Raw genomic sequence first — 19,877 nt, 5'->3', positions numbered from 1 at the left:
GTGCTGCTGTAAACTGGTGGTGTACACAGTGACAGTTCTTTGATTAATCCTTTTTCAAATGGTTCCAACCTGCTTTCCTCAGCGGATTTTGTTCACTGAGATCTTCCACATCTTATGAAAGGGCTTGATGGATAATGATTCACAAACTCTACACACGTTACCAGCATGTTGATGAACCATCTCTGAATCCGTTCATTGGGCTTCTGTGGAGGAGTACACAGGCACTCTGTTCTACTTCATTTCTCTGTCTATCTCTATCAGTTAGTGCAATGGAGGAAGTGTCTTGACGTGATGTGTAAGACTGCAGTCTGGTGATGGAGAGAGATGGAGAGTGTAGAAGGGATTGTGGGAGTTGGTTAATTGAGCAGTCGGGTACAATGCCGCAGTCATGTGTGGAGTTGGACAGGGAGTTTATTTGTAGATGAGCTTCCTCTCCTGGCTAAGTGCTCTTCCCTGCTGGAGAAGTCAGCTTGGGTAAGTTTCCTACTGCTGCAGTCTGTAACCCCTGCCTCTCGCCTAGTATTGTACACTGCTGCTCCCACTGTGACGTAGCCTCTAACCTTTTCATCCAACACGGTTTGTTCTGCATGGAGAACTCCAGGAACTTCACAACCTTCAAGAATGTTAGGATATGAGTCCGTTGTAAAGCAGCCTTCAAGTTGACGTTTATAGGTTGTAATTAATAACAATAAGTTAAGACTTGGGAAATGTGTTGTCAAATTACTTGATGGTTATTCTGTTTTCTGAACTTGTTTAATGGAAAACTTGTCTTGGGATTGCTCTGCACAAAGTCATTTATAATGATGAAGTTGTTTTTAAGTGAGCATTGTAACTCGTGCAAATGAGTGATTCATCACTGGGATTGACACCTGTAATGGACGAGGGGGTACATTACAGGAAATGACGCATACACTTTAAACAGGCAGGGCTACATAGATCTAGCCTGTATTTTTCCTGTCAGTGTTTCCACTTAGCACACTGTGATCCTGTGGGAGTTGAGAGCAGGCAGAGCTGCAGTTGTAGTGACTCTGGCAGCAGGCAGGGCTGCAGTTGTAGTAGCTGTGTGGTGGCAGCCAGCCACGGCTCACTGTGTTGCTTCAGCAGTTCAGTAGCAGCAGGACCACTTAGATTAGTAACGTTACTGTTCAGCCATGTTGGCATATCAGTGCACTTCTGCAGCACACTGCTCTTCGGGGAAGAAAGACCTGGAAGTTTTCCATGATTCAAGATGAGAAAAGCAATTGTCACCTATTAGGAAGACTGGTGTTTTTTTTCAATGTCTGTAGAATTCTTCCCATACCAGGGCAACGTAGAATAACTAATTGACTACATTTTTAGCTAACCCGAGAACGACTTACAGGAGTAATTAGGTTTAAGTGCCTTGCTCAAGGACACAGACCGATTTTTCACCTAGTCAACTCCTTTCGGTTACTGGTCCAACCCTCTTAACTGCTAGGCTACCTGCCGCCCCTGACTAGAGGTATCATTGGTTAAAGGGAGTTGAGAATGTCTATCTTCCAGCTGTGATCTCAGCCTGGCTTTCAGCATCAGCGAGCCAGTGTTGCAGATGTCAGTTTGGGTTATGTTATTCTGCTCTGAGTCTCCCCTCACTGCACTCAGCGCTAGTCCCAGAAGAAGAGATTGGTTTGGAGAACAAGTATATCTAGGCTATGTTCATGTATAGCTTTAGAGGTTTGTTTATTTTATTTCCTTTTTTCTTAATTTGTCAATTAAGTTAATTTCTTAGAACAATCACATGAATATAAGGGTGACCCTTTTAAAGTCAGGACCGTAGCATTTCTGTACTGTATTATAGCAATGATAGAAAGAAATTTGTGGTGTTTACTGTCTGTCTGCACGGGTGAGTGAAATGCCAAGCAGGGTTGGAACTAATGTTTCCATTGACAATGTGTTGTCACTTACCTTGCCGAGCTTGCAGCTTCTTGATAAGACTGCTGTTCCTTTATCAGCTACAGTACTAAAACACAATTTTGATTTGTCACGGTAAACATTCTTTTTAAGACCCATTTCCAAAGTGTCCCGTATGAATTGGGCACCCGTACAAAAGCCACAGAGATTCAGAGAAAGTTAGTCTTAACGTCTGCTCAATATGGGCGTGATACAAAGTTTATACTGAGCGACGAATAGTGTCATTTACAACGTTGGCAGCCGAGGCAGTTCAGACGATCACCGCTCTCGTCCTGTGGAAAACCCTACTTAACAGGGCGACAGTGCAGTAGGGACCCACCTGACTAGTCATGGCCAGAGAAGCACTGTGCAACTTTCAAGAGGTGACCCTTGTTTCTACAAAGAGCTGGAATGTCAGTTGTAAACACTTTGTTTGAACCTGTAACACTTTAGAAATGGGTTACAATAAACCTGAAAATGTTATGCTTTAAGTCTTGAACTGCCTATGGGTACGCTAGAAGACCTAAACTCATTATCACACGTGAGGTTCAGTATTTCATCTCGACTGTCGTTGTTTGGCATCAAATGTATACCTGTCTTGTAGAGCAACTGCAGCGTTGTCGTTTGAAATGCTGTCAGACGTGAGGAACAGCGTCTCATCAGTCAGACAGATATTTGCTCCAAGGCCTCTAGGAAATTGTTGAGCGGTTTTGAGGTTACCTAACCAGGGATTTACAGCTGGCTGTACCCCACCCAGAACAGACTACAATCCATAGAAATGGAGCAGCTGACATAATGTTATCAAGGCAGGAGTGCGATTCTCGGGTGATTGATGTAGGCTAATGAATGGATGATACTGCTGCATTTAAAACATTAATCATGAACATGTTCAACATTGTAACCAGTGTAATTGAGCTTGCAGACCATCCGAGAGGTGGGACAAGTACTGCATTGAGCAGAGAAGCATAGCACTGCCACCACCTGTGTTTGAACTGGTATGGTCCGGCATCAGTCTTGGATGCACCAGAATTCAACACAGATCCAGTACCTTGCCTAGTTAAATAAATACATCAAAACTGAAAGTATTCAAACGCCTTGACTTTATCCACATTTGTTGTGTTACAATTCAAATATTATTATAAATATTTATTTATTTTGACATTGAGATTTTTGGGTACTGACCCAGACACACTATACCCCATGTCAAAGTGGAATTGTTTTGTTTTTTTTTGGGGGGGGGGGGGACAAATAATACAAAATAAAAGATGAAATGTCGAGTTAACGTTTTCAACCCCTTTTAAGACGAGCCTAAATAAGTTCAGGAGTAAAAATTTGCCTCCAATTGCATGGACTCACTCTGTGTGCAATAATAGTGTTTAACATCCTTTTCTTTAATGACTGCCTCATCTCTGTGCCCCACATACAATTATCTGTAAGGCCCTTTAGTCAAGTAGTCCCTCACTGCAAACAGATTTAACCACAAAGACCAAGGAGGTTTTCCAATGCCTTTCAAAGAAGGTCACCTATTTGTAGACAAAGCAGACATTGAATATCCCTTTGAGAATGGTGAAGTTATTAATTACACTCTGGATGGTGTATCAATACACCCAGTTACTACAAAGATACAGGCTTCCTTCCTAGATCCGTTGCTGGAGAGGAAGGAAACTGCTCAGGGATTTAGTGACTTTAAAACAGTTTATTGGCTGTGATGGGGGAGAACTGAGGATGGATCAACATTGTAGTTAGTCCACAATACTAACCTAGTTGACATGGTGAAAAGGAAGGAAGCCTGTACAGAATAAAACATATTCCAACACATGCATCCTGTTTGCAAGAATGAACTAAAGTAATGTGGCAAAGTAATTAACACCATTGTATTCAGGATAAAAATAAATGCAATGGCGCTAAGCACAGGTAAAATCCTAGAGGAAAACCTAGTTGTCTGCTTTCCACCAGACACTGGGAGATTAATTCACCTTTCAGCAGGACAATCTAAAACACAAGGCCAAATCTACACTGGAGTTGCTTACCAAGAAGACAGTGAATGTTCCTGAGTGGCCGTGTTAGTTGGGACTTAAATGGTCTTAAATCTATAGCAAGACTTAAATGGTTGTCTAGCAATAATTAACACCAATTTGACAGAGCATGAATAGTTAAAAGAATAATTGAGAAATGTTGTACAATCCAGGTGTGCAAAGCTCTTTTGACTTGCCCAGAAATACTCACAGCTGTAATCGCTGCCGGAGGTGATTCTAACATGACTGAGGGGAATTAATACTTATGTAAATGAGAGGTTTCTGTATTTCATTTTCATTACATTTTCTTATTTATGTTTTAATCATGTTTTCACTTTGCCATTATGGGGTATTGTGTGTCGATGGGTGAGGAAAAATATATATTTAATCGGTTTTGAATTCAGGCTATAACACAACAAAATGTGGAATAAGTCTAGGGGTATGAATACTTTTTATGAAGGCACTGTACAGCAAACAATTATATTTTTACTAGAGACATACAATTTCATTAGATAATGTGGATAAGAGAGAAGTTCTGCTCAATTCCTGTAACCCATTGAACATTGATACAACAATAATTCACATTGAAAGAATTGCATGTGTCGTGTTACAAATAACAATTTCATTAGATATAATTCATGGGCCAGTTATAACTAGGGCCCTAGGTTTTTCCCTGGGTTTGTCAAACACTCTAGTTCAATGAAGCATGCCGGAGGTTGGTATCCTTTAATTGATTTGTTCCCTCTCTCCCCTGCAGCACATGGTGCACATGGTGCGGTGGCGGTGGCCAATCACGGGGGCCAGGTGGGGGGCCATGGACATGGTCTGGGCTCTGTGCTCCGGGACCTGGTGAAGCCTGGGGACGAGAACTTGCGGGAGATGAACAAGAAGCTGCAGAACATGTTGGAGGAACAGCTGACAAAGAACATGCATCTACAGAAGGTAGGCTGCTGTACACTACAGAAGGTAGGCTGCTGTACACTACAGAAGGTAGGCTGCTGTACACTACAGAAGGTAGGCGGGGTTGGGGAAACCGTTGCTTTTGAGGGTGGTGGTCATGCTAGTGAATTAAATGGTTTGTGTTCTGTAAACGCATTGGATGTGTTTTTAAGTGGTTCAGAACCTGTGGACATCCCTGGGGCCTGTAGTTAGTGTGGGGATCCATACCAATGACCACTGACTGGGTGATGTGTGTGTAGTCAGTGTGACTGTGCGTGTGTAGGTGGCATGCCTGCCTGTGTGCTGCTGTCGTCCAGCTCTGAGACTAGCGCATCATGGGGGGGGGGGAGTATTCATCACAGGCCAAGGCGTGGGCGCTCCTTAATGTTCAAATGGTTTTCTATGCAGAAATATAAATGGGTCTCCTCCAAGCAAAGCATGGTGGTGCAGTCTCATGTGTTTGATGGGATTACAGTGTGGTGTTTCTATCTTCATGCAGATTTTTACCTCAGAACACGAACCTATCAAATGTCTCCTGGCCTTTTGACGAACTGTGGTGAAGTAATGGGGGGAGGGCTCTTTCCACTGTCCATACTGAGTGGTAACTGACCCAGCTCTGTTTAGTGTTGCATCAGTAATACTGTGAGATGTCTGTGTTTTAATATTTTGTGTGTGTGTGTAAGCTGGTTAGCTACAGTGAGGGGATGTAGTGCTTAAGTCGGTCTTGGAGACAGTCTGGATCCTTGGCTGTGTGGTGTGTAGGAGTGCTGCGTGCCCATGGGGAGTTGTAGGTTACACAAACACCCGGCTTAAACTTTGGCTTGGAAGACACCCGAGAAATCTAGGATAGGACTTGCAGGCACTCTGGCTCTGCGTAAAAATAAAGCTAGCCTGAAATTCTGTTGTAGTCCTCTTCGATATCCAAAATGAAGAAATATACACTTTTTATTTTATTTATAGACAGCCGAGCCGATGATCCTCTTTGACGTTCGTAAAATATAATAATATGCATGATCCATTTTCTGAGAACTTCATGCATTGGTTTTATGCAGATAGGAGCTCAATTACAGTGCCCAAAAATATGCCAAGGGATAGACTATTCAAAATTACTCATCCAAGAATGAGACATGGAGAATTGTCATTCAGTCACGAAACCTTTACATGGCAGCTGGAAGAAGCGGCTGCAGGCTCTGACATGAGCGTCCCAACGCTGGTGGCAGTTGTACCATGCTTGTTAACAGCAACATAACGGTTTGCTTTTATCCAAATTTAAATGAGAAAAATCTTGATCTGATTAAACAGATAAGAGGGTGCTCAAGGGGAGAGCAACCATGTGTAGCTGCCCCCATCCCTCTCCTCCTCCTCCTCTGCTCATGCCTTTCCACCCACCCCCTTCCCTCTCTCCTGCTACCAAGCAGCCCTTCAGGCATGGGCTCCTAATCATGCACTAGAACATGATGAAGCAGTGTCACAGCCCACCAGAGCAGAATGACAGGGCGCCATGGCGGAAGTGCAAGACGGTTGTGTTCGCTACTGGTGAACCTGCAGATGGGCAGGCAGGCTCCTGGTTGCCCTCATCTTCTGTCTGGATTCCAGGGGCAGCAGCGGGCAGCGAGCTCATGAATATTTAGTGCCTGTTGGGGCCGCCAGCCCAGAAACAAACAGACCTGTTAATATTTCATGGCTCTTGCTTTAGTGAGCACACAGAGGATAGGAACGCTGGCTTTTTATGGGAGGAGATTGCAGCTGAACCCGAGTCAGTCTGTCTAATGGCTCCCCCGCACCCTCCACGCTATAATTGTCACTGTTACAGTTCTTTCCCAACACCTTGAATCAACTCTCTGAAGTTCAGTAGTCCATAGCTGAAGTACATCAGAATGGAAGAGGATGCATGATGAAAGAAATGTCTTGCAGTTAGATATGAAGCTGCCAGAAATTAGCAGGGGTTGTTGTTTGTACCCAGCTTTGTGGTATTAAAATAGCAATTTATGTTTTTGTCTTTTTTTAGGATCTCGAAGTTCTGTCTCAGGAGATTGTCCGTTTAAGTAAAGACTCAAGTTATGGAGCTGGCTCAGCCATGGGCTAAAAGACTGGACACAGTCCCGCCGACCAGCACTTCTCCTTCACTCTCTCATCACCTGTTTCTGTGGCTAATAAGAGAACACTACACATTCATCCATGCTGACTGACTGAACTTCTGGCTGGGAACGCAGAGAAATGGAGAGAGGGGAAGGGGGGGGGTTAGTTATTTTGCAACTGCTTTACAACTGAATGTACTTATTGTAACATGTCTTGGTTCTTTCTGTAACTCTTGAGAAAAATAGCGTATTGTGGCCTGACTTCTATGACAGGCTGCTCTGTTTGCTCTTTCTGCTCCCCCCCCCCACACACACACACACTGGTGTGCTCTGGAGAATGCAACGCTGGCAGGAACCAGGATGCCAGGAAATCTCTAGGACAGTGCATTACTGGTTCACATCTTCAAGAGATTGTTTAATGTCGTGAATAACAAGAGACATTCTGCTTACTCATACAGAGAGGCTTAAGCTGTTGTGTTTTGCCTGTACTCATATTAATTTCGCTAAACTTCAAACTCTGCTACTTTTTTTTGTTTTTTTGTATGAATCCTGTATATATGAATATGAAAAATCAACTGTAGTAATTTATCGGTCTCGGAGTATTGCATATGAAGCAAAATTATTGTCAAAGATTTACATCCGGCATAGATTATAGATGCTGTGTCCAGTTGAATATGTCTGGGAAAATAGCAAGTATCCTAAAGCCAGTAGTACAGTAATTAGACACAAACCTCAATAGATTGCATAGCCTATCGTCTGACTAGCATTGCGGACTGGACCAAACCACCGGTGTCTCGACTCACTGGGTTAGATCTGTGTGCTCTTTTAGTTTGCACCCAGCACCAGGGCTGTGACTGCAGCAGAGGATGAGGCCTTGGCTGCTTGAGCATCTGCTGTCAACTTGAATAGGCTGTCCAGGAACTGGCTAGATGCCTGCTTTGTGCCCTGCTTTCAAATGTCACTTTGGCTGCTTTCTCTATCCCCAATTACCCCCCCATGGTTAGATTTGTGGATGTAATTCCGGCTTAACTCCACTTTGATATGTTGTTAAGATATGAGATTATAGATGCACTAAGAAACAGAGGATTCTCTTTGGGAGGATTAATTAGTTTGAGAACTAATCTCCCCCTGGCTAAGGTCTAACAGCAGTGTTGGTAGTCTGAGTGAAACTCCTCCATTCCCTCTGGCCAAGCTCATCAGAATGGTCTCTGAGTTTCACATGGACTGGAAACTCCTCACAAATAATTATCTGGCATCGTTACCCAGCCATTACCGTTTTTATAAGAAGAACTGGCCAAGTGTACTGGAGTGACAGTCCAGATGAGGGTAGCTTGGATCATGTGAAGTTGGGCTCTTAGTTTGCCTTTGACTAATTTAGCAAATGTATTATTTGAAGTGATTTCTCAAGGTGACTGATCAACAGTAGCTTGGCAGATGAAATGTGGGATCGTTTAAGAGGACGTGAACGTGTGTACTGGTGTTAGCCTTTCACACTTTGAGACAAGTTTCCCTTATTTGAGGATGTTTTTACTTCAGACCTCAGTGAAAACTTTAAGAACAAACAGCTTGGTTCATTGGAAACCCCCCCCAAGAGTCTTATCTCCTGTCTACATATCTGCCTGAAATTAAGAAGGATATAAATGTACATCACTAGTTAATGTCATTTAACATTACTTTTATCTTTAACATTTTTAAATTATATATTTTCTTTATAGCAGTAATCTGTGTAATGCTAAGTTTATACAGTAATTAATGTACTCCTACCATAGGCATGTTTGGCGGATGTGTTCCGGAACTTTCTTTGAACACCCAGACACCCATTGGAGACAAAATGGACTTTGATTCAGATTAGTATATTGGGTATAATAGGTGATACTGTAGATAAGTACACTCTGCACTTTTTCCAATACATTAAAGATTGTGCTTTATTTAAATAATCCTCTCCCCTTTTACTTAAATGTTTGAATTGCCAAACTCGGCTGCAGCAAAGTCCTCATAATTACTAACAGATATAATCATTCAGGATTCTATTAAAAGGTCAAATATACAACCCAGCACTCGACTGCTTCCCCAGTGGACTATTCCTTTCCTTCAGATGTATGCATTTGTCAACTATTTCTCCAGCTAAATGGTATTCATGCAGTGTCAATAAAAATGGCTGTAAAATGTATTCCATGTCTAATCTCTTTGGTGATTTGTCATTTCGGAAAGTAAGAGCAACTTGTTTCCCTAACTTGTAGAGAATAGAAGGTGGATCTGAAGTTATATTTGCTCTCGTGTTTCTACAGTTGTCAGTATGTCTCCCTTACGTATAGCTCATCACCTCTGTTCGAACACCTGCTGAGTTCATATTGTGTGTAAACTAATATGCTGAAACAAGGACATGTGAGACAAACGACAATCACACAAACATTTTGTGGGATTGTGTTCTTTATAGTTGTTGATGACCGGTCGCTGCACCACTCCAAATGTTCTCTCTCCTATGCCTGCAGTTAGAAAACAGCAACTATTATTTGTGTATTCTTTGAGCATTTGATAATTCTGTCCCTGTTGAGAGCAGTGATTCTCAACCTTTTTTTTGTTTTCTGTACAACCAAGTGCCTTTTGCTCTGTCCGGAGTACCCTACTTGTGCATTTTTACCAGTAAGCCCTATGGTCTCTTGAGTCAAGTACCCCCTGTGGATTGGCCAAGTACCCCCGGGGGTACTAGCACCTCCGGTGGAGAACCACTGCTTTAGGCTGTTTACACAGCCAATCTAAGAACCCAATTCAGATTTTATTCTGACTGTCCATACTCATATCCCTTTCATTCCTAGTCAAAAAACCTGCCAACTTTAGCATGCCGACAGCATTGGACCATTCTTTACTTTGTACAGTGCGTTTGGAAAGTATTTAGATGCCTTTTTCCACATTTTATTATGTTAGACTTATTCTAAAATTGATTAAATAGTTTTTCCCCCTTCATCAATCTGCACACTACTCCATAATGACAAAGTAAATACTTTTATTTTATTTTTATTTAAAAAAATTAAAAAATATATTTTATGGTATAGGGGACGCTTGCGTCCCACTTGGCCAAAAGCCAGGGAAAATGCAGCGTGACAAATTCAAATAAAATGATATAAAAATCAAACTTTCATTAAATCACATGTAAGATACTACATTAAAGCTACACTCGTTGTGAATCCAGCCAACATGTCAGATTTTTAAAAGGCTTTTCGGCGAAAGCATAAGAAGCTATTATCTGATGATAACACAACAGTAAACAAAGAGGGTAGCATATTTCAACCCTGCAGGCGCTACACAAAACGCAGAAATAAAATATAAAACATGCCTTACCTTTGACGAGCTTCTTTTGTTGGCACTCCAATATGTCCCATAAACATCACAATTGGTCCTTTTGTTAGATTAATTCCGTCCATATATTTCCAAAATGTCCATTTATTTGGTGCGTTTGATCCAGAAAAAAACTGCTTCCAAATTGCGCAACGTCACTACAAAATATTTCAAAAGTTGCCTGTAAACTTTGCCAAAACATTTCAAACTACTTTTGTAATACAACTTTAGGTATTTTTAAACGTCAATAATCGATCAAATTGAAGACTGGTCTATCTGTGTTAAATACAGGAAGACAACAAACCAAGCTACTTTTAAAGTCTTGTGTAACTCTCAACAGTGTTAAGCAGTTCCTAGATGGCCATACTTCTTCATTGCACAAAGGAATAACCTCAACCAAATTCCAAAGACTGGTGACATCCAATGGAAGCGGTAGGAACTGAAAACAAGTTCCTAAGAAATATTGTTTCCCAATGAGTACTCAATGAACAGAGACCTAAAAAACAAAACAAATCTGAACGGTTAGTCTTCGGGGTTTTGCCTGCTACATAAGTTTTGTTATACTCACAGACATGATTCAAACAGTTTTAGAAACTGGAGTGTTTTCTATCCAAATCTACTAATAAATGCATACCTTATATTCTTGGCATGAGTAGCAGGAAGTTGAAATTGGGCACGCTATTTATCCAAAAGTGAAAATGCTGCCCCTATACCTTAAGAAGTTAATGTATGCAAATGTGTATATATAAAAATGAAAAATGACATTTGTATACGTATTCAGACCCTTTAACCAGTACTTTGTTGAAGCACCTTTGGCAGTGATTACAGTCTCGAGTCTTGGGTATGACACTACAAGCTTGGCACACCTATATTTGGGGAGTTTCTCCCATTCTTATCTGCAGATTCTCTCAAGCTCTGTTAGGTTGGATGGGGTGCGTAGCTGCACAGCTATTTTCAGGTCTCTCCAGAGATGTTCAATCGGGTTCAAGTCCGGGCTCTGGCTAGGTCACTCAAGGACATTAAGCGACCTGTCCCGAAGCCAGTCCTGCGTTGGCTATGGGTTGTGTCCTGTTGGAAGGTGAACCTTCACCCCAGTCTGAGGTCCTGAGCACTCTGAAGCAGGTTTTCATTAAGGATCTCTCTGTACTTTGCTCTGTTAGTCTTTTCCTCGATACTTACTAGTCTCCCAGTCTCTGCCCCTGAAAAACATCACCACAGCATGATTCTACCAACCATGCTTCAATGTAGGGATGGTGCCAGGTTTCCTCCAGACGTGACGCTTGGCATTCAGGCCAACGAATTCAATCTTGGTTTCATCAGACCAGAGAATCTTGTTTCTCATGGTCTGAGTCTTTTTTTGGTGCCTTTTGGCAAACTCCAAGTGGGCTATCATGTGCCTTTTTACTGAGTGACTGTTGTCTGGCCACTACCATAAGGCCTGATTTGGTGGAGTGCTGCAGAAGAACTCTGGAGCTCTGTCAGTGACCATCGAGTTCTTGGTCACCTCTCTGACCAAGGCTCTTCTCCCCCGATTGCTCACTTTGGCTGTGCGCCCAGCTCTAGGAAGAGTCTTGGTTGTTCCAAACTTCATTTAAGAATGATGGAGGCCACTGTGTACTTGGGGACCTTCAATGCTGCAGACTTTTTTTGTACCCTTCCCCAGATCTGTGCCTCGACACAATCCTGTGGACAATTCCAATTCCTTCAACTTCATGTCTTGGTTTTTGCTCTGACATGCACGGTCAACTCTTGTATCTTTATATAGAGAGGCGTGTGTCTTGCCAAATCATGTCCAATCAATTGAATTTACCACAGTTGGACACCAATCAAGTTGTAGAAACAGCTCAAGGATGATCCATGGAAACAGGATGCACATGAGCTTAATTTTGAGTCTCATAGCAAAGGGTCTGAATACTTACGTAAACAAGGTATTTCTTAAAAATAAAAAAATAAAAATTGTCATTCTAAACCTGTTTTTGCTTTGTCATTATGGGGTATTGTGTGTAGATTGAGGAATTAAATTAGTGTAATCAATTTTAGAATGAGGCTGTAACAAAATGTGGAAAAAGTAAAGTGATCTGAACACTTTCCAAATGCACTGTAACTGAAAACGTATTGCCGGTAACAAAGCCTGTACTTTTATTTCCGCCTACCGAGGTAGTTATGATTGCGGTATTATATTTTATATTTAAAAGTCCCGCCAACGCCTCAGTATAAATCATCGCCTTTCATCTTACTGGCTTTGGCACGCATTAAATCATGAACGTTCGATTGTTGTCCAACATCAAACTTGTCCTTCGCAAAGCTTCACAGAAATGCTTTTAATGCATCTTTCTTTTAAATTTTATGTATATAGTTCTTTCCTTCAGCTGTTCTTGTCTGTCGTCTCAGAAATGCTTTGTCATTTAGCCTGGTGGAACGGTGCATGCCATTTCATTTATTTATTTGACAGGTAAATATTAAAGGTCCTTTTTTTATATATCTTGGCCTGCGATTTGTAGTTTCTCTCATCGGCCATGAAATGAGGTAGTGCAAATTATATTCCATTATATTCTTACTATAAAATACTGTATATGTTTGTTGCCTGATCAGGGCAGGGGAATGTCTGTTTTAATGAACTAAATAACTATTTAAGTTGTATTTATTTAAGTTGCTTCTACAGAAACCGAGCCTAAAACCTTGAGTTCAAGCAATGCAGATGTAGAAGCATGGTGGCTAGGGAAAAACTCCCTAAAAAGGCTGGACCTAGGAAGAAACTTAGAGAGGAACCAGGCTTTGAGGGGTGGCTGGCCAGTCCTCTTCTGGGTGTACCGGGGGTAGATTAAAGTACATGGCCATATCATACTTTAAATGTTCAAATGTTCAAATGTTCATAGATGACCAGCAGGGTCAAATATTAATCGGTGGTTATAGTGGGTGCAACATATCAACACCTCAGGAGTAAATGTCAGTTGGCTTGTCATAGCCGCGCGGGACTGCAGCACGACAAGGTAGCATCTACAGTGAAAAGGTCAGGGTTCCATAGCCGCAGGCAGATCAGCAGAAACTAGATCCTCAGCACGAACAAGTGGACAGGCAATGGGGACAGCCAGGAGTCATCAGTCCAGGTAGTCCTCATGCATTATCCTAGGGCTCAGGTCCTCCTGGAAGGAAATGGGAGAATTTGAGGGAGCTTGCCTAAGATCTTGCCTAAGATCTCACAGAACACCAGATAAGACAGGAGAATTACACCAGACATGACAGACTGACCCTGGCACAAAGACTATTGCAGCATAGATACTGGAGACAGAGACTGGGTTGTGGGTCACTGTGGCCCTGTCCAAAGTTACCCTCGGACAGGGCCGATAAGGCAGGATGTAACCCCACCCACTTTGCAAAAGCACCCCCCCCCCCCACACCACCAAAGGGTTATCAACAGACCACTAGTGTACTACCCGGAGACAAGTACGTGCATAGCCCACGAAGATCTCCCCCACCGCACAAGCCCAAGTACAGGAAGGAAGATCATGTCAGTGACTTGACCTACTCAGGTTGAGTATAGCGGAAAAAGCCTGGCACGACGTGATGCACACCCTAGGGACGGCATGGGAGAGTGTGAGCAAGCCAGTTACTCAGCCCCCGTAATGGGGTCTGAGGCAGAGAATCCCAGTGGAGAGAGGGGAGCCGGCAAGGCAGAGGCAGGAAGGGTGGTTCGTCACTCCAGTGCCTTGCCATTCACCTTCACACCCCTGGGCCAGACTACACTTAATTTTAGGACCTACTGAAGAGATGAGTCTTCAGTAATGACTTAAAGGTTGAGACCGAGTCTCTCTCACAAAGCTTGGCAGACCATTCCATAGAAATGCAGCTCTATAGGAGAAAGCCCTGCCTCCAGCTGTTTTAGGAACAATGAGGCCTGCGTCTTATGACTGGAGCGTAGTGTACTGCAGGACCAAAATGGTGAGATGGGTAGGAGCAACTCCATGTAATGCTTTGTAGGTTAGCAGTAAAACCTTGAAATCAGCTCTAGCCTTAACAGGAAGCCAGCACTGGAGTAACATGATCAAATCTTTTGGTTCTAGTCAAGATTCTAGCAGCCGTATTTAGCATTGGTAGCCGGATAGTAGAGCATTGCTGTAGTCTAATCTTGAAGTGACAAAAGCATGGATTAGCTTTTCAAACATTTTCAGATTTTTGGAAAAAAGGCTGCTCCTAATCTTTTTGATCTGTTCGTCAAGAGATCAGGATCCAGAGTAACACAGAGGTCCTTCACAGATGATTTCAGACGACTGTACAACTATCAAGATTCATTGTCAGATCTGACAGCAGATCTCTTTTTTTGTTTCTTGGGACCTAGAGGATGATCATTGTAAACAGGATGCACCTGAGCTCAATTTCGATTATCATCGCAAATAGTCTGAATGCTGAGGTAAATAAGGTATCTATGTTTATTTGTTATAAATGTGCAAACATTCATATTGTGTGTAGATTGATGGATTTTTTTGTATTTTTTTAGAATAAGGCTGTAATGTAACAGTGGAAAAAGTCCAAGGGCCTGAATACTTTCCGAATGCACTGTATACGGTTAAGAATTAAGTATTCAGAACCTTTGCTACGAGACTCTAAGTTGAGCTCCGGTGCATCCTGTTTCCATTGATCATCCTTGAGATGTTTCTACAACTTGGAGTCCACCTGTGGTAAATTCAATTGATTGGACATGTTTTGTAAAATCACACACCTGTCTATATATGCTCCCATAGTTGACAGTGCATGTCAGCCATTTCTGCAGCACTCCACCAAATCAGGCCTTATGCTAAAGTGGCCAGACGGAAGCCACTCTTCAGTAAAAGGCACGTGACAGCCCGCTTGGAGTTTGCCAAAAGGCACCAAAAGACTCTCCGACCATGAGAAACAAGATTCTCTGGTCTGATGAAACCAAGATTGAACTCTTTGGCCTGAATGCAAAGTGTCACGTCTGGAGGAAACCTGGCACCATCCCTACGGTGAAGCATGAAGGTGGCAGCATCATGCTGTGGGGATGTTTTTCAGCGGCAGGGACTGGGAGACTAGTCAGGGTTGAAGGAAAGATGAACGGAGCAAAGCACAGAGATCCTTGAAGATGAGCTCTTCAGACTGGGGTGGAGGTTCACCTTCTAACAGGACAACGAATCTAAGCACACAGCCAAGACAATGCAGTGGCTTCGGGACAAGTCTCTGTCCTTGAGTGGCCCAGCAAGAGCCCAGACTTAAACCCGAATGAACACCTCTGGAGAGATCTGAAAATAGTTGTGCAGCGACACTCCTGATCCAACCTGACAGAGCTTGAGAGGATCTGCAGAGAAGAATGGGAGAAACTCCCCAAATACAGGTATGCCAAGCTTGTAGTGTCATAACCAAGAAGAATCAAGGCTGTAATAACTGCCAAATGGGCTTCAACAAAGTACTGAGTATAGGGTCTGAATACTTATAAAAATGTTATTTCAGTTTTTATTTGTAATAAATTAGCAAAAAAATCATAAACATTCTATTGTCGTCCGACATCAAACTGTCATTATGAAAAAGTATAAACACAAAACGACAGCCTCTGCCTGACATCAGCCCAGTGTTCCAAATAACATACTTGCTCGATTTTAAAACCAATAAATCCATACGTTTAAAAACACATTTTGTAAATGTCAACCTAGCAAGCCAGGCAACTAAAACTTTCTAAACAACGTTTTGGTTTGTTGCTAGATTATAGCTGACAATGTCTTAGCTTTAGCTACTTTTATTAATTATTACAGGAAAATATACCCACCACAACAATAACGATTATTTACAAGGTAAAATAGCTGATGATTGTGAAATAAAAGTAGGTAATTCTATAAGATAATTTTAGAACTCCTGCAGTATCTAGTCACAGATGTATTTGGTATTGTTGCTGTAGCAGCCCAGTAACCACAACAGACATTGCAACAGTCGCAGAGACATTTAACTTTTTTTCATGTCTTTGTAACAAGAAAATTGACAGTTGCAGCGACGGTCTACAGACACTCCACCAGAGTATAAATTAAATGTAGTTTTGACCAGCAAAACTTGTCATATTCTGATAGAGTACCACAGTATGAGTCATAATACCCATACAACATAGTGGTCAACAGGGAAATGGTTCCAATCATTTTCCCACCATTCATTTTTCCCATGGGGGATTTTAGAAACACATCAAATAAGGACTGTGTTTCGTGTAGGCTTACCCTGTTGTGACATTTTGATAACCGTTTAAATCTCTAGGACAAGGTGATTTTTATCAATGTACACTACCGGTCAAAAGTTTTGGATCACCTACTCATTCAAGGGTTTTTCTTTGTTTACTATTTTCTACATTGTATAATATTATTAAAGACATCAAAACTATGAAATAACACATCCTGTAGTAACCGAAAAAGTGTTAAACAGATAAAAATATTTGGTTTATTTGAGATTCATCAAATAACCACCCTTTGCCTTGATGACAACTTTGCACACTCTTGGAATTCTTTAAACCAGCTTCATGAGGTAGTCACCTGGAATGCATTTCAATTAACAGGTGTGCCTTTTTAAAAGTTAATTTGTGGCATTTCTTTCCTTCTTAATGCGTTTGAGCCAATCAGTTGTGTTGTGACAAGGTAGGGGGGTATACAGAAGAAAGCCCTATTTGGTAAATGACCAAGTCCATGTTATAGCAAGAACAGCTCAAATAAGCAAAGAGAAATGACAGTCCATCATCACTGTAAGACATGAAGGTCAGTCAATTGAGAAAACTTCAAGAACTTTTAACGTTTCTTCAAGCACAGTCGCAAAACCCATCAAGCGATATGAAATTGAAAGACCCAGAGTTACCTCTGTTGCCGAGGATAAGTTCATTAGAATCAAATCAAAGTTTATTTGTCACGTGCGCTGAATACAACAGTTACAGTTAAATGCTTACTTTAACAGATTCTAACCAATGGTGCAAAAAAAGGTACAAGGTGAATAATAGGTAAGTAAAGAAATAAAACGACAGTAAAAAGACAAGCTATATACAGTAGCGAGGCTATAAAAGTAGCGATGCTACATACAGACACCGGTTAATCAGGCTGATTTGAGGTAGTATGTAGATATGGTTAAAGTGACAATGCATATATGATGAACAGAGAGTAGCAGTAGCGTAGAAGAGGGGGTGGTGGGTGGCAGGACACAATGCACATAGTCCGGGTAGCCATTTGATTACCTGTTCAGGAGTCTTATGGCTTGGGGGTAAAAACTGTTGAAGCCTTTTTGTCCTAGACTTGGCACTCCGGTACCACTTGCCATGCGGTAGTAGAAAGACCAGTCTATGACTGGGGTGGCTGGGATCTTAGACAATTATTAGGGCCTTCCTCTAACACCGCCTGGTGTACAGGTCCTGGATGGCAGGCAGCTTAGCACCAGTGATGTACTAGGCCGTACGCACTACCCTCTAGTACCTTGCGGTCAGAGGCCGAGCAATTGACGTACCAGGCAGTGATGCAACCAGGATGCTCTCGATATTGCAGCTGTAGAACCTTTTGAGAATCTGAGCACCTATGCCAAGTCTTTTTAGTTTCCTGAGGGCGGAATAGGCTTTGTTGTGCCCTCTTCACGACTGTCTTGCTGTGTTTGGACCTTTCTAGTTTGTTGTTGTGAACACCAAGGAACTTGAAGCTCTCAACCTGCTCCACTACAGCCCCGTCGAAGAGAATGGGGGCGTGCCCGGTGCTCCATTTCCTGTAGTCCACAATCATCTCCTTAGTCTTGGTTACGTTGAGGGATAGGTTGTTATTCTGTCACTACCCGGCCAGGTCTCTGACCTCCTCCCTATAGTCTGTCTCGTCGGTGATCAGGCCTACCGCTGTTGTGTAGTCTGCAAACTTAATGATGGTGCTGGAGTCATGCCTGGCCATGCAGTCGTAGGTGAACAGGGAGTACAGGAAAGGACTGAGCACGCACCCCTGGGGAGCTTCGGTGTTGAGGATTAGCGTGGCAGATGTGTTGCTACCTACCCTCACCACCTGGGGGCGGCCCATCCGGAAGTCCAGGATCCAGTTGCAGAGGGAGGTGTTTAGTCCCAGGGTCCTTAGCTTAGTGCCCTCAAAGCTCATCGCTGAGCTGTTGTCAATGAATAGCATTCTCACATAAGTGTTCCTTTTGTCCAGGTGGGAAAGGGCAGTGTGGAGTGCAATAGAGATTGTATCATCTGTGGATCTGATGTGGGCGGTATGCAAATTGGAGTGGGTCTAGGGTTTCTGGGATAATGGTGTTGATGTGAGCCATTACCAACCTTTAGAGGCTAACTTTTGGCAAAGGTACTCATGGGTGCATCAAGCAATTTAAGCCACTCCTGTGGGTCTGAGGTTGAGATCAATCTTATGGTGTGCACATTGGACACAGGACGAGAGCCAGAATAAAGTTAGCAGCACTAAAGTAGGACAGGCCATTAAAGATTAACATATAGAGGTGAATAGAGTGCATTATTCATAAAGAATAAAAAAACATGGGTAGTTGTACCAATCTCATAAAAATAGTGTCATTGCATACCCAGGTGACATGATGGATATTGTACTTGTAAGAGAGCTGTTTGGACTTAAAAAGGGTTCAAGCACTGCATCAAACATCTGCTAATCCAAAATGGCACCAGGAACTGCATGCGATTTGTGTTCTTCACTGACCTCTAAACAAATCTCTAGACCATGGATAAATCATAGAACCGCTTAAAGCTAATGTAGACATCTGGCCTGTGAACACACATGTAGCCCTCCATCCCTTCAATCATTCAGTCGTTAAGCCTTATGAGTTAGAAGAAATAGTGTGCCTGATTTGTTAAGCAGGTGCACTGGATTTAGTGATGATTGACAGATGGTCTTGTGGGGAAACTCAACCTTTTCCCACCTTGCAAGGTGGGATTACGAACTGAGCGACAACTTAATGGGAAGTGAGACTAAGGAGAATTAACACATTGAAAGTTGATGTGTTGTGTTGCTACTTGTAGGAACTAGATGCATTTATTTTTTAGAACGTGTAATATAGCCTAGATGTACATTCGTTCTAAAATTGTTTTATTGATGTCATATCCTCTGAAGTGCATATGTTTTGTTACGCTAATTGCTTTTCTTGTATTTCCTTTCCCATTGGGAAATTAAGTATCGAAAGGTGAAGACAAGTTTTATTGAGTTAATTTAGAACAAGATATCGACAAATTTGGTGGTTAAGGTTAATTGTTGTGTCATGGTACCAACCTTTCCAATCTGTTTTTAATTAAACACAATTCACTGAGGTGTCTCGCTCGTCTCTCATAATTGGAATGATGTGGGCATACAGTGGTGGTTCAACAGTAGAATTAAGTTTTCCTCCTGAGTTTTGAATTATTCAGTTAATACTTTTGTTTACCTCAGGGGTGCTTCTGAACCAGTCTCTGAGACGTGTTCTCTATTCACCCAATAGTGAATAATTCCATGAACTGGTAATGAGTAGATCGCTTTAGAGTGATTCCATAATATACTCTACGGGCATATCAAAGTTCCAGATCTTTGCTAGTTTTAAAGTTATGGCCCATTTTATACAGATACATTGGCACCTTAGATCCTTCAAATCACCAGCAAAAGGTGAC

The 19,877-nt window shown here is 42.1% G+C and overlaps 1 protein-coding gene across 3 annotated transcripts in view; it reads left to right on the top strand.

The window, feature by feature from the left end:
• The window catches only part of LOC124031955 (GRIP1-associated protein 1-like), a 41,598-nt gene extending 32,488 nt beyond the window's left edge, over window positions 1–9,110 (top strand). For all 3 annotated transcript variants that reach the window (XM_046343813.1, XM_046343812.1, XM_046343811.1), the window contains 2 exons: window positions 4,681–4,865; window positions 6,871–9,110. In XM_046343813.1, coding sequence (XP_046199769.1) covers window positions 4,681–4,865; window positions 6,871–6,948 — 263 coding nt within the window. In that variant the 3' untranslated portion in view covers window positions 6,949–9,110. The remainder of the gene's footprint in view (window positions 1–4,680; window positions 4,866–6,870) is intronic.
• The last annotated feature ends 10,767 nt before the right edge of the window (window positions 9,111–19,877 follow it).

Source organism: Oncorhynchus gorbuscha, linkage group LG03 (genome assembly GCF_021184085.1).
Source record: "Oncorhynchus gorbuscha isolate QuinsamMale2020 ecotype Even-year linkage group LG03, OgorEven_v1.0, whole genome shotgun sequence".
Classification (NCBI taxonomy): domain Eukaryota; kingdom Metazoa; phylum Chordata; class Actinopteri; order Salmoniformes; family Salmonidae; genus Oncorhynchus; species Oncorhynchus gorbuscha.
This window is presented reverse-complemented; position numbering and strand designations above follow the sequence as displayed.